The sequence below is a fragment of the Rhinolophus sinicus genome, chromosome 16 (genome assembly GCF_057876585.1).
Source record: "Rhinolophus sinicus isolate RSI-liver-muscle chromosome 16, RSI-T2T, whole genome shotgun sequence".
Taxonomy (NCBI): Eukaryota; Metazoa; Chordata; class Mammalia; order Chiroptera; family Rhinolophidae; genus Rhinolophus; species Rhinolophus sinicus.
Window position 1 is genome coordinate 41,284,414 of NC_142516.1, and position 16,037 is coordinate 41,300,450.

The 16,037-nt window shown below is 37.2% G+C and overlaps 1 protein-coding gene across 1 annotated transcript in view; it reads left to right on the forward strand.

Moving 5' to 3' along the window:
- The window catches only part of LOC109449927 (guanine nucleotide-binding protein G(q) subunit alpha), a 280,434-nt gene that overhangs the window by 199,335 nt on the left and 65,062 nt on the right, over positions 1-16,037 (forward strand). The window contains exons 4-5 of the mRNA XM_074330581.2: positions 13,132-13,260; positions 15,878-16,007. Coding sequence (XP_074186682.1) covers positions 13,132-13,260; positions 15,878-16,007 — 259 coding nt within the window. The remainder of the gene's footprint in view (positions 1-13,131; positions 13,261-15,877; positions 16,008-16,037) is intronic.

A 16,037-nucleotide genomic window follows, 5' to 3' on the forward strand; every position in this document is an offset into this window, starting at 1 on the left:
CAAACCAGGACATTTTGGGAGGAAGGGGTTGCTATTAATAATTATGAGGCAATTGTGGCAAAAACTGGGAAAGCTCCTGGTCAAGCAGGAACATTTGGTTACCTTAGCTAAATGAAACCTATGAAGTGTTTTGTTGTTTTCTTTTTTCCCCCTTCATTTTCTCTAGAAGACTGTTTACTTTAAGGAGAGTAGAACCAATAAATTCCTGCCAGTTAGGTAAGTCTTTATATGTGGAAAACTGAGTTGACTGGCCCCATGTTTCTGATGTCTTACCGGGATGTTTCAACTCCCTTTCTAGACCAGTGCCCGAGCAGCCTGGCTGGCCTGCCTTTGATCCCACTGTGCCAGACGGCCTGAGTATTAGCGTCGCCTTATTCTTCCCCGCTCTTAGGCCGGGTACTTTTCCCGAGCCAGGAAAACCCTTCCAGCACAAAGATAGGACAGGTGGCTTTTAGATGCACCCAACTGCTGCTGTGTTCCACGTATTTTTCCAGTGTAGTCCTAGCAGATGCTCTGTGAAGTACAGGGATGGCACTGATGAGGAGGTGGATCCCATATTTTGAGCATCACTTATTTCCAATTCGTTTTCACAGAATAACTCAAAATATTCCCTTTCTCTGTATTCAAGGCAGTTGTTACACCTTTGTCTTTTTGACTTTGTTATATGTTCTGCTGGTGTATCTTTAGTAATTTATCTTGCCTCCTTTACTTCTTGTGGGGTTCCTAATGTTGTTCTTTCTATCTTTATAATTAAAATAAATTCTTCATTGATATTGTGGACCTAATTCCTTATACAGTATCATCACCTTACAGAAATCTTTCTGAATTTAGGACCAAGTTCTCTGAGTACTGACTGTCTTTAGTTGTGGTTCTTCAGTTTAGATTTAGGGGGAACACATAGATCTCTAATCTCTAGCAGTGTGAGAATCAGGGCCTGCCAAGTATGTCTGCATAAAGTTTGCAGCATATCAGTAACTCTTTCCAGGACCCTGATGGTGTGAGAGTCAGTGCAGGCCACTTGCCAGGAATACTGAGAACAGGGGCCAAGCATGCCTATCTTCTTCTTTTCTGTCTTGTGAGCTCTTCTTCATCCTTCAAGACCCAATTTAGGAGTCACACCCACTGAAAGTCTTGCCCAACACCAAAGATCGTGAGTCACTATGCCATCTATCGTAACACTTTGTACATATCTCTTTTGTATCTGTCATCTCTCTCTTCTACCCTCAGTGCCTAACTGGGACTGCTCATGTTTGACCTCCACAGATGATTGTTCCATGAAATAATCGATGCGTAATTTCCAATATTTCAGTGACTGATGTAGGCATTGTCTCTCTGGCCATTAGAAATGAACTATGAAGTTTCAGAGCTGAAGGCATTCAAGTCTTTTTTTCCTGCTGTTTTTGAAGGTCTGGGATCTGGAAAGCTCTATTATCAAAAACAATAATAGCAGCTATTTGCTGAACACTTAATATGTGTTAGATTCTGTGTATATGCATTATTTCATTTAATCCTCAAAGCCACCCGAAGTAGTAGACATTTCTTATCACTCTCATCAGAGGAAGAAACCTGGTCTCAGAGAGGCTGAGTAACTTGTTCAAGGTCACAATTAGTAAGTGCTAGAAATAGGAGTTGAATTCAGATTTGCTGCCTCCAGAGCCCAAGATTTTAACCACTGTGAAATACAGAGGGTGGATGGATGATAGATAGATAGATAGATAGATAGATAGATAGATAGATAGATAGATAGATAGATATTATAGACAAATGGATACATTTCTATGATTAAATGAATCATTGACCATGAAAGCTACAAATTGTTTATTAATCTTTATCAATGTTGCCTATAGGTAATCTCATATGTATCAGATCAAGAGGGAAAATTATATCGAATTTGCTGAAAAACAGACCTAACAGAATTTTGATTATCATCCAGAAAACTTAGCCATATTTAACAGCACATCAATTATTCATACAACATGGAAGATGTTATGAGTCACAAATAATTTCCAACTGTTATTTCTTTATTTTAGCCTACAGTCTTAACTGCTCCCCACTGGACTCTGTATAGTAACATTTTGCTGTCAAAATAGAGCCAGTAAGAAGGACATAATAAAATGATTTGAGCTTCCCTTTTTCTCCTTTGATTAGCCAACTTGCTGAACACAATAAGCTTCAAAGGCTAGGCAGCTCTGGTAGAAATGAGGAGATGGGAAATTCCAGATGATGGATAAGCAGTTTGGGATAAGTTTGCATTTTGCCTTAATTTAGTCCATTCTTCCAACTTGACTTAATGCAAGAATAAAAGCCTTCTAAGATGCTGAAGAGTTGTGCAGATTCCTTTATTAACTTTTTTGTTATTGATAAAAAAAAATGCCTGAGGGCTCCAAATATCTTTAGATAAAGAGCACAATAAACAGATGGCTGTAGGATTACTTTTTTTTCCCTAGGATTCACCACCTGCTTTAATATACTGAGACATCAGGTCAAATGAGTTCATTGCCTACAGTACCAAAAGTTCCCTGACAGTAGAGAACACAAATCTCAATCACATTGGCATATAGTGAGAAAAGTCTTCCCTCTGCAGGCTTTTGGCAAAAGACTGCTCTATCCATGTTCAAGTTAAGAGATCAAATAATGCCTAGCCTCACTTTACTGAAGTTCCCTCTACGGAGTTCAGTAGATCGGATACCTTCTTGAAATTTTCACATACTCCAGAGCCCATAAATGCAAAGTACATGAATAAATTAACTTTTGGGCATAAAGTCACCATTGGAGTTTACTTCTAACTTCATGCTTAAATTTTTAACTAATTTTAAAAATGCACAAGGAATTTGAATGTTGAATTTAAAATGCAAAAGGAATTTCAGAGGTAGGGCTGAATCCTTCTTGAAGAGGTACCTTGCTGTAAAAAGTTTCTCACTGATAAGCCAAATACTTGAACTCCAGAGTGTATTGGTTTTGTCTGTCAGAGCCATCCTGACTTTACTCTTGATCTGGTGATAAAAAAGAAGTGTAAGCTCACTGCAGGCTTTTGGAGGCAGACAAGACCATTGTATGGTAAGAACATTGGGTCAGGGTCCAGCAGTCGATTTCCCTCTGCTTCTCACCCCCTCTGGGGCCTTGACTAAGTAGAAGCATCACTTGCCTCAGAAACCAGTATGCTATCTGTAATCTTAAAATTATCTTCTAAATTCTGAAGTCTTTTGATTCTGTTACAGTAGACTGACTGCTAGTTTTTAACTGAGAAACCATTAATTATCTGATACAGTCAAATGAAAATCTGGCACCCCCAAATTTATCTGGAAATGTAATGAACAGAGAAATCATTCTCTATATGGTTCAATAACTAGAAATGCTAACTTAGACTCAGAAGAACACAATGACCTTGAGTATGTTTGATCTTTTCTAAAGAGCGACAATAATAACATGGCATATCATTTTTTTTCATTCAAGTGATGTATTTACTTTTATTTTTATTTCGTTTTGTTAGCTAATGAGCCAAATAACCTTTTGCAAGAATAAACAAACAAAACAGCCCTGTCTTTGACTTCCACAGTGAATTCTGATAAGTCTTGGGGTCTTAATTCTTCCTTTTTTCAGAATGCTTGGAGCTGTTAGAGATAAGAAGAGAAGGCTTAGATATGCTTAACCACACTCCAATGTTCATAACAGCCTTAGGAGGGAAAGAGCTTGCATTGGCGCCTGTGTGCCGATTCTTCAACTCTGCCTAAAGGCCACAGTCAGTGTGGGAGACACACTTCATTTTGTCAGTTTGCTGCTTGCTCATGTTTTGGCGGAACGTTTGCACCTTCAGTAGTTTGGCTTTTTCCTTACAGTTCTTTGCTCTGTCTACTCAGTACCGTCTTGTACCTCGCTGAAACCAGGGTGCTGTTACTACAGAACGGATTGGCAAATGCGCAGGCCAAATTCAACCTGCTGCCAGTTTTTATAAATAAAGTTTTATCGCAGTACAATCAAGCATTTGTTTATGTATTGTTGATAGCTGGTTTTGCGCCCAACAGCAGAGTCAACAGCATAGTTGAAACAGAGACTGTATGGCCCACAAAGCCTAAACTATTTACAATCTGATTAAAAAAAAAAATTGCAAGCCCTTCCCATAGAAGACTGAATATTGAAATGCAGCTAGTCCTCTGCTCATTCGACCTAAAAATAATATTGACTAGGTGTTTCATCACCAAAAAGGATTTATTCAGGAAATAGAAAGGGTTGCAACTCAGTGCATGTAGACATGGAAAGCCATGTGCATACTCCATCCTACATGCCAAGATCGAGGGGTATTACAGAAGGAAAAAGGGAGAAAAGAGAAGGGGCAGTTAGAACCGTAGAGCTTTATTATAAACAGAATTCTTCCTATAGGGTTCTTGCGATTGATTCTGTAGAGTGGGAGAACTTCCATCAGCCCTAGCTCCTCCCATTGACCCTCCGGACTAATTAATGTTGCTTAAAGGTCCAGTTAGTCTTTATCACACACCATTTAGATAGAACCTAGCTTAGGACTCATGCTCTAAATTAACTCAGAGATAAATTTTAGCGTACTGAGAGAATGGATGGCCTGCATTCCTGCAGCAGTACTCCCTAAAAATTGCTTTACACAACAAAACTTTTGATAAGAAGTGAACATCTGAGAACTCCAGCTTGTATTCCCTGGCAGTACCTCTAAATACCACGCAAAAAATGTCTGGTACAGAAGATGGTATAAATGACCAGAAATGTTCATTGAGTTGATTTGACTCTGAGAGCAAGGATTGTGTTTCATGTGTCTTGGCTTTTGACCCACTATAGTGCCTGCTACAGCTAGTTAAGGAGAGTGTGGTAGGATTTAACAATCAGTTGAACTGAAGGTAAAAACTGACAGGCTTTTATTAACGGGGTCATAAAACTAGAACTGACTAGAAGACGGTCCCACCTGTGGTCAGAGATGATGAGCCCAGGAACCTTATTATCTTCATGTAACCCTTAAGGTCGTTCAGGTTCCGGCATTCTTACTCCCCCCCTACCAAGCAGCCTTTAGACTCTGATTGGTCAACCCTAATGTTCTTCTTTATTATCACTGTGGCTAAAGCTATGAATTGAATTTTAGTCTATTATTAGTTCAATTAGGTTAGTATGACCAGCTCCCCAAACCTCATCATCCTTGTGAAAATGAAACTTCTGATCCTACAGAATCAGTACCCAAGTTAAGGTGACATGACCGTGAGAGACCTGCTTTAAATCAGTGACCTTCTGCTCATGGCTGACGCTTGGCTACAATCACTGGAACCTCTGTTATGACCCACATTGCATTTACATTGCAGTATATTTATTTATAGCATTATTATCTCCATTGCCAGAGTGCAAGCTCTTTGAGGACAGGCTTCATGTTCTTTTTCTGTCTTTGTGTTTCCCACTCATTGCTAAGCACAGTGAGTAGCTTTCAGTGAAAGTTGTCAAATGAATAAGTAATAAACGAATAAGTAAATTTTTTCTTTGCTAATTTCTTCTCATCTCTCTTTTCTCGTCTGCATGATGTAACCCATCCCCCACTTCTCTACACTATTCTCTAGTGACTACAGTTCATAATCATCTCTCCCTTCTTACTGCATTCATAGTTAGCTCACAATTTGGCACTTAATTATTTCTTAATTGATTCATCTGTGCTATCTTTGCTTCCCAGGTAGCTTAATGTCCCGAAGGTAAAAAAAAAAAAAATTATATCTACATACACACACACACACATCTCATCAGGGGTGCCAAAAAAAATGTATGCACATGACTTGTATTCATCTTTTGTTATCGGTATATATTGAGTATTACAATTTCAATAGTGTTTTCCTTTCTTAAAGTGTGTATACATTTTTTTGGTACCATGTGTGTGTGTGTGTGTGTGTGTGTGTGTGTGTGTGTGTGTGTGTATTTTAAGTAGTTTGTTCCAGCTCCCTGTGCCAACCCCCCTCCCTCCAACACACACAAGTGCATTAGAATTTAGCATAGAACAGATTTTCAATAAATATGTATAAATTAACTGAATTAAGCATAGCCATTACACTTCATGGCCGGCAGACTAGAGTAAAAACCAGTCTCTAGTGTTTATGATATGTTTTTGAGCTATAAAACTTGGGTCAAGATTAGTCAACAACTTTGAAAGTTATCATATGAAAGATGAGTAAATTAACAAAGCCAAATAGGCAGACTGAAAAAAACCTCTTCCTTCCTTCCTCCTTTCCCTTCTCTTCCCCCATCCCGCTACCCTCTGTTGTTGTTATTTTGTTTTTAATGACAAGGCCAATTTATTTGCTTGAACAGCAGACTTAAGAATCCATCTCTGTGACCCCTGGCCTGGTCCTGGCCCTGGTGTCCACCTGACAGACACAAAGTTATTCAGCCCATTCCCCATTTGATGCCAGTAGTCTCTTGTAGACTTTGGATCAACTATCCATATATAAGATTCATAAGATATTGAAACTATTTACCAAATGAAATGATAGGACATTTCTATGAGATACTTAGTTTAGTTTTTAAATCTGATTTTCTGGATTAGCTTAATTCTTTGGAGAAGGAAAATTAGGCTTCTCTTTTGTGCCACAGGATATTCTCCCTTGAGTAGTTTTCAAAACCGTGAGATTGTCACCTACCTGCTACCACTGGGGGATCTTTTTTGAAACCTGGAATTTTGTATTGAAAACAAATAACTTCTAATGAACAAAATACCTGTAATAAATGTACCTCCTTAAGTTTACTCATGGTCTGCCAGGTGTTAAAGAGGAAAGTTGATTTGCCCTCCACAAAAGGAGTTCTTCTGGGGATGGGAGTGTTCGTGTAATGAGCAATCCTGGACAGCTAACCAGACTAACCAGGTTACCAGGCAGGCTCATTTCAGCTACAGGATCTGCCCGATGAGGGAGGGACCTGGATGGGTCTTGATACCAAAACCTGTGCTTGACTTTCCCCTCAGGATGGCAGTTACAGAACTGTTTACTTTAACTCTATTTTTTTTTTACGTTCAGTGTGACAATTTATTTTACTTTTTTCTTTTGAATCCTTTTGGTCACATAGCAACTGTTCTATAACGACGTGTTTCTGGTTTCTCCTTAGCTTCCACTGCTTTCGACTGTGTCAAATAAGATTTCATGGCATGATCTAGCTTTCTACTCCCCTGAGACTGTACCTCTCACAATGAGGTCTTCTTAATTTTTTTTTAATAAAGTCGACCTAGTTTTTCTAACCTTCTTTTCAATAATTAAAAATATGAAATTCTACCAAGATTCATTTTCTGTGCCAGAACTTCATCTTAATATCTGACTTGAACTGCAGATCTGTTATAAATACAGCCTCTCAATAGGAGGCGCTTACAGAGGAGTTGAAGAACCCAGTACACACCCCGTATCATGCTTCATGTCGGCCTAAGATGTTATTTTTACTTCTCTTACTATGTTTGGTTGGATTTATACCAAATGTCAGATTGCTTTTTCCACTTAACATGCACAGTTACATTCCCCCTTTTGGTATAATTGCTGAGGGTTGTATGTCTGTAACTTTCATTAATGTTTGCACCCCAGCCATAATGTGATGTAGATTACTTACCAAACCATCTCTTAGTTTTATTCATGTTTCCTTCATTAAACAAACAAACAAAAAAACCAGTTGAATTTCTAATTTCTATGCTATTCTTGGTTTAGATTTCAATTAGCCTTCCTGTCATAGGTGGTGGGGTATTTTTTTTAATTAAAAAAATGTAATAAGTTCTCCATAACATGTCAAATTGGAGCATAGATTAAATTTAAAGGCCAACTCAAAACTGTCATTGACCAACTATTGTCAAAACTAAGGAACAATTGGCATATCTTTTAAAAACACATTCAACAGAGAAAATGCCGTATTGAATTTGATTTGAATATATTGTTTTAGTGACGTTTAAGCTTCTTCTCTCATGTATTTTTAATCATTTGAAGTAATGGGTTATATAGGATTTCTGAATTTCTTATTTTTTCTACAACCAGAGATAATCCTGAAGTTAAATGTATAAAGAAGTTAGCAGTTACAATGTGTAATTTTAAACTAATGTACATGATTTCTGTAAGTCTTTCATACAAATCAGTCATGCTACAGAAAGATATTTTGTGGATAACCACCAAGGATTAGAGACATTCAAACAGGTTCCCAGAAAATGACTCTTCTAAATATACAAATGTTCATTCGATCCTTATTAAACCCCACCGTTTCTCCTCTTCATTTAACTCTTTTCTTCCCACAAGTTGGTAAACTTATAGGTAGGGATCATATCCTGGGAATTTTCATATCCTTACCACCTACCAGAATGTCATGGTCAAAATGTGTTGTTGAATTCCCGATGACCCTGTGTTTTTCTCATGGTAGGAAAGGAGCTGTTGAAATTTTACTACAGAGGTCTCTTTGTTGCTTTGCTTTTCATCAGAAACCTGTTTCTTTCATTAAAGAGATTGTGTGAGAATTGCCTGTTAATAAGGTACCACTCACTCCCTCTGTTCCTGCTTGATTAGAGTGAATTCCAAGGCCAGCAATCTTGATAGGCATAAAATGGTTTATGCAAATTATATCATTTTGTGGCCAGGACCTAAAGAAAAGCAGAAAGCACATCTAAATGAAGTTAATAAACAAATAGTGCTTTTCCTGTCTGTGTTGTTTTTACTTTCATCACAGGCATTTTAGTTCAGAATTTAGTACTGACATAATACAGGCCAATAATAGCCCAGAGAGGTTATTGCATAAATATGGGTACTAGTAACCCCCCTCGTCCTTTGTTTTCTACTAAAAAGTATAACCTATCTTTCTGACCACTACAACATGTTTCATAAAATAGTTTTAATTAGGGTCACCTGTTGAGTACCTGCTGTGTTTCAGGCCCTCTGCTAAGTGTTGGTGACAAAGGTAGTCATGGATCCTGACTCCATGGAGTGTGAGAGCCCTAAGTGGGCAAACACGTGAGAAATTGTTGAGGTTTTTTTAAAATCATGTATGAAGTTATCCATTATCAATATCTCAAAGCAATGGCAAGTCATTAAATCACCATGAATGAATTGGAATAAGGTGAGTTTAATCAACTAAAACCTATTTTCCAGCACAGTCCTAACCATGTCTTGTCTCCTAGACAGTTAAATAAGTCTCACATATACCATGGGAGCTTTCTCTCCCTGACATCAAGAGAGAGCTACTGCCAGCCACTTGTTAAACATACATTGCCTTGGAAATGTACCGTGTGCCTGTCACCATAGCAACACCCTGAGAATGACCTCAGCAGCCACTCAAAATCATTTCTACAAAACAAATTATAGCTATAATTAACTCTCTGAATTTACTCTGTAATATAAATTTGTTCAGACCTTGGTGTTTCTTCGTAAAAGGTTAAATGAATGGAATAATCCAATATGAACCCATCCCCCCATATTCCACCAACGTTTTCCCTCAGAATATGGGATGCTTCAATGGAAAGTACATTCGGTTAAGAGATTATTCCATTAACTTTTCTCAGCATGTGATACAAATCAACAAATGAGGATGCTCTAGTCTTACTGTGCCAGGACTCCATTTCTAAGGGAATAGAGGAGCTTTTGCCCCTAAGCAAATGCGAAATACAGGAAGTGCTATGAGTCCCTCTAGGTCCTGGGGTGGAGAAGAGTTGTGGGTTTGGGACTTATTATAGAAGCTCTCCACACTGGCCTCTCCTTGGCAGTGAAAAGTGCTGGTCTTGGTTGCCTGCAGGTTTAACCTGCTTCACAAATTACCATAGTGTAGCTTCTGAGCCACCCAAACCTTCCTCTGGGAGAAAATAGTTTGTATCTTCTGTTTGTTTGGAGGGTTTGTTGTTTGGTTTTTCTTGCCTTGTTTTGGGGTTTGGTTTGATTTTGGTTCTAGATAATGTAACTAACAGTTACATTGATATAGTTCCTTTAGTTTTTTTGTTTGTTTGTTTTTAACTATATTAATTCAACTGCTTTACTCCAAGTGAAAACGGGCCTTTCCCTCCACTACCCAACTGAAGCAAAGCAAAATGAATATCAAGCAAGAACTGCTGTTTGTTTTCCAGTTAATCGGAAATGTATGGAACATCTCAATGGCCATTTCCTTACCATGAAATATGTTGATGATACCTGGGCACTCGGTTAGAAGTTCACTATTGTTATACTGCTGTTATTACTCTCTGTGAACTATGCTGACATTGAAAAGGAGCACAAGAAAGGTGAAGTGGAAAAAATATTCTTGCAAGAACAAGTGTTTTAGATATTCAGCCAGTATATCAGTAATGCCCCCATTTCACAGAAGGACACCACTGACAGGATTTTTAGGGTAGCCTCTACACCCTGCTAGGTGGTTTTTCAATCGCAGATGTGTACTTTGATTCTATCTTACCTGAGCACGTTTATCAGGGAGCTCAGTTCATACTTCTAAATTGGAGAGAGACTCGCCAGGTTTCTATCGTGCAGTATGACAGGTAATTTCCCACTTCATGAGCTGGTTCTTTAAACTCTCCTGTGGAAATACTTGTTTGAAAATGGAGTGGCAACGAGTAGCCTGTTTAGTTCATCTCTGAGAAACAGAAAGCTACAATTTTTCTTCACCACAGGAGCACAACAGCACCTGTGTAGAGGAATTAGCACCCTCTGTTCTGAGCTCTGTGGACTGGATTAAGTTAGTAGAAATGGTATATTGGGCCGCATATTTCTGAGCAAGGTTGCTAAAGTAAATTGGAAGTTCTCTAATTTGAATTAAATTTTTGTATATAGTAGTTAAATACATGGTGATCTTGTAAGTTTCAAAATGTACATTCCTTTCAAGTTTTCAAATCAAGTATCTGATAAGAAAAATCCATCTACATAGAGTAGCCCATTGGTTTTGTATTTATGGTGTGATTGTCTGGTTTATCTGTAGAATGAGATACAGATCAACTCCTGGAACATGGGCTTGCTAAATAACCCCATCAGATAATTCCAAGAACATGCCAAGATACTGACTGAAATTTTGGGTCCAGTGCCATTTTTATATTTCTTTCCTGCCTCTCATGCCCGTATTCTCTCAGTTTCTCCCCCTTTTTATCCTCTAGTCAGTTTTATAATAATTAAAGGTATCAGGCTGGTTCATATCAGTCAGTAGAGAGCTAATTGCCAACTTGAGAATCATTGATGTGTTTGGGATAAGGCCACTGGAATACTAATTAGTTGCTTTGCAGTAGGAATTTTCAGGCTGATACATTTTTGTCTTAAAGGATTGATACACCTCTAAAAAGGCAGTAATTATATTTCTTTGTAAAAGTCAGACTTCGCTCTAGTATTTTATGATCCCATGAATCTTAGAGTCTTAATGTAACATTTGTTTTCATCACCCAGTTTCAAATTTAATAATGTCATTAATATGAAAACACCACTAGTAAGAATATTTAAATAACTAAATACTTCCAAAACTAAATCTCAACATAGGAAACCCATCCAGCCAGCCAGCCAGCAAATATTCATGAAGTATTATTTGCCAGGCACTCTTTTAGGTACTAAGGCAGGAATAATGGTGGGTGAGACAAAGTCCTTACCTTAGGTAGGTCACATCAGTCGAGTATTGGTGCTTGCTGAGTTATAACATGCTCTGCACCAGACGGTCCCTGTTATATATCTCAGAACTCACTGTCTCTTGTTTGTAGTCATAAAGGTATTAAGATCTAACCCCTTCCAATTCTGTTAGGTTGATGCAAAAGTAAATGCAGATTTTGCAATTTTTTTAACCTTTTAACTGCAATTACTTTTGCACCAATCTAATATTAATGGTTCCACTTTTTCATTAAATCTTATCCACGCATTCATTACTTTGTGTCTACACTTGGTAGTTGTGTTTTGAAATCATATCTGTGCTCCATCCTACTCAGAGCCAAGGAGAGCATAGTGATTCTTTGAAATCATGAGGATACAGTGCAGAACAGTCATTTTCACCTGTTTGTAATCTACTATATCAACTTATGTCATTCTCAAAGTTGCAAATTATTTTCATTTTGAAAGAATGAGAAGCAAATGGAATATAAATTTTTGAGATGACAAAATTATGCTGATGGGAACATACTGTTGCCAGGGGTTAGGGTTGGGATGGGTAGTACAGTGCCATTTCTTTGTGGTGACAGAACAATTGTGTATTCTGATTGTGGTGTCACAGATCTCTACATGTGATAAAAATTCATAGGACTATATACCCCCAAAATATGTGTGTGTGTATGTGTGTGTGTGTGTGTGTGTGTGTGTGTAAAAACTGTGAAATCTAAATAAAGTCTGTAGTTTAGTTAATGGTGTTGGATCAGTGTGTTTCCTGGTTTTGCTAATGTACTATCGTTACATAAGATGTTACCATTAAAGGAAACTGACTGAGGGGTGCAGGGGAATTCTCATTAATATTTTTGCAACTTCTTATGAGTCTAAAATTATTTCAAAATAAAAAATGCTTTTTTATTTTCTCCAAAGGAATAGAAAAGTACAATATAAGCAGATAAGTGTAAAGTTTAGGTGTGGTGATTATACTCAGAATATCTGACCTTAAACATTGTCACCTCAATAACTGAAAATCTTGTGGTTTCACTAAGCATGAATGACTTAGGCTGCACAAAATTTAGGATATGGTATCCTGCTGTCCGTTCTTAGGGAATGAGGAGATATATTCCAGAAAGAAGCTCTGATGCTCTGCAAAAAGGAAAAGAAAAATGCATTCTGACCTTATGTGTAACTCTGTTATCTGTTTATTTATACAAATTAGATTTGTATAAATAATTCCAAAACTATTTGCTTTAAAGTCCTGTTTCACCCACCAGACCTGCTACACAAGTAGGGGGTAGGAGACTCATTTTATTTCTTCTCCCCGTTTACTCTTACATGGATTCTAATTGATAGTAGGAGAAGAAATGAGAGATACAGTGAACCAGATAATCCATAGATGGGTAACCTTGCTCTGACCAATGGAAGGTTGCCGTTATCTTTGGACTTCCCAAACTTCTCTACCACTTTCTGATATTTCTTTTTCTTTAGTATGTGCGTTTCATTTCTCGTATGTTTCATTTTGTCCTTCTCTTTCCATAGGCAGATGTGGTGTGATGGTGTCACTGACATTTTCATTGTGTCTTCCCTCCTCTAGCTATCTTAATGACTTGGACCGCGTTGCCGACCCCGCCTACCTGCCTACGCAACAAGATGTGCTTAGAGTTCGAGTCCCCACCACAGGGATCATCGAATACCCCTTTGACTTACAAAGTGTCATTTTCAGGTAGTAACTGAGTCCATACAACCCACTTCCCAGCTCTTATGCCTTGCATACTTTTGGTGAACTCTATAAATATTGAAATCTTTTGCAGGCTTTAAAACAATATCAGCTTTATACCAATAATTGTCATTAGATACACAAATGAAATAATGTGTCCCTGAAACAGGAAGCAGAGGAAAGATGTATGGGCAGATTTCTCATTTCAAATTAAATCACCAACAAATCAATAAAATCTTCGTTTGCTAATAGTTGGAAAAAATCAGTTATTCAAACATTGTGCTGATTGTAACTTTTTGGGAATCATTTTAACTATGAGGATAATATATATATTTACAGATTTGCATAAGATATGAATGATCTTAATGATTCTATTAATAATAGAAATTATATATTGTCAGAAGCTTTCATGTCATTGATTCCTCCAAGTTCTCTGGTACCAATGCAAAAAGTTTTCAGTAGCAATAAAAATATAGGATGTTTTGTATTTCTAAAGTAAGTTGCTTGAAAATGTTTAAAATACATGATTTTGAATATAGATTAACCTAGTCTAAATTTACATAGGAAAACAGAATGAAAATGTATCACTTCCTCCTTCACTGCTGCTATTTTGTCTGGGTAATGCTTCAGCAGAGGTTTTTTTTGGGGTTTTGTTTTTTTAAGATGAGAAAGAAGTAAACAATGCTGATGTACTTTCATTTAATCTCTTACTACACTATCACTCAGTTGTACTTTTAGTTAGAATACAAACCACAGGGTGCTTTGAGAAGTAGACACATGTAAATATGTCTGAGAGTTGAGTTCCTTGGGAGAGCCCATCCCATTAAAGAAAACTACCTACAATATGGAGTTAGGAAGTAGAAGTTATGTAACTGTTACTGTGTAACTCTGCCACATGACTCTGATGAGTAAGCCTCCCATCAGCCCCTGCCAGAGCGCTTTGTGTTTTATTCCAATCAGTCTCTGTACCTGTGGTCACATGTAGCTACCATACACTATTCTAATAGACATATCCCTAAAGTGGGTGACATTTTGGAATAATTCTGAGCACCATTTTTTTTCACCTATCAAATGGTTGTGTTAGATAGATCACCAAGTTTCCTTATAGCTCAGGCATTCTGGATTCCTTAAGTTTTGAGTTCATAACATTTAGAGACCTTTAGTTTGAGACACGCAAGTTTTCTTCCTCTTATAACCATATTATAGAATATTTTCAGAAAACATATTTTATGGAGATTTTTATCTCCTCACTGCTTTATAATTACTGACTTTTGAAACCAGGTAACTATTACATCTTGCTTTTTCTACATTGTGTGCACTAGCTTTTAAAAGACATTTTTGCCACTACAAGAAAAGTAATGACTTGGAAAAATAATTTCCTGCCACATTCAAAAGCATGTTGTATAGCGTAGTGTGACAGGATTTCATGGAATGAGGACTTCATGTAAATAAGTAACATATTATCTCAGCATTAGGGAAGAGCTACCATTTTAATATTTCTAAAGACCTAAAAATTCTAGTTTTGTTGTCCATAGTTCATAAGTCTCCTGGATCCATTGTTTTGCCCCTCAGATATCTTTATTTGTGCCTTGGAAAACTTTTAGAAACAGTTACTGAAAGAACCTTCATTTCTTAGTTTAGGTTTAATGCTTAGAGGAGAACACCAGGAACAACTGCAGTTTTCAGCAACCGCTTAAAGGGCCATACTCTCACACTTTTGCACCTCATATTCTCATCTCTGAAAATATTTTATCTTACAAACATTGTACACATTTTTGTCAAGATATGGAACAATAGTTTGAAGAAACTTGGATTCAATGATAAGTACTGCTATGTATTTTCATATGTACATTGTCACTCCAATTAATTGATGGTAGTGTTGGTTCCTGAGCAGTAACTCAGCACAGAACTAATATGTTAAAAACAAATCCTTGAAATAGTTCAAATGATGGCCTCTTGTAGCATCTTGATACTGTACACTTCACTTCTGGTCAGTTAGCAAGTTGGTTTGTGCATAAGGCTAACTGCACCATGTTACCCTATATAACCGGACCTGTCCAAATTATTACAAACATTGAAAGGAAAAACAGCCCAAAATACTTACCCTCCTGATAAAGGATCCATAGAGTTGTGTTTGCATTTAGTTGAAGCATCAGACACACCCACATTGGAATGTGCAGCACCTTACATCTTGTAAATATATTTGCAGTCATTTCTAGCCTTCCTGAGAAATTACGAGGATCTTCATTCTCATTTTATAGGAAAATAAACTGAAGGCGCTATTTGCCAGTAGAGGTTAACACAAAACTTGTTTCGTTTCTGATGCTTTGGTGCTTAATTAAATAAAAACATCATTTGGCTTGGCTTGGCACAGAAATGTGTTTTACAAAATTATAATTTTCATACACATCTGGTAACTTTCTAATAGCCACAATGATTTGTTACCCAGAATGTCTTGATTTTGTTAGGTAACAGAAAATTAGATGTTCAATAAGTATTAATAGAATTGACATGGATGACCATTCTTTTTAGAGAGTATTTGTCCTAAATTTGTAAGTCAAACTATATTTATGTTGATTTTTTTCTTTATCTGCTATTAATATGAATATTGTTAACCTTGCAGAATGGTCGATGTAGGGGGCCAAAGGTCAGAGAGAAGAAAATGGATACACTGCTTTGAAAATGTCACCTCTATCATGTTTCTAGTAGCGCTTAGTGAATATGATCAAGTTCTCGTGGAGTCGGACAATGAGGTGAGTGCTCTTTGGACAGCAGTGGATTAT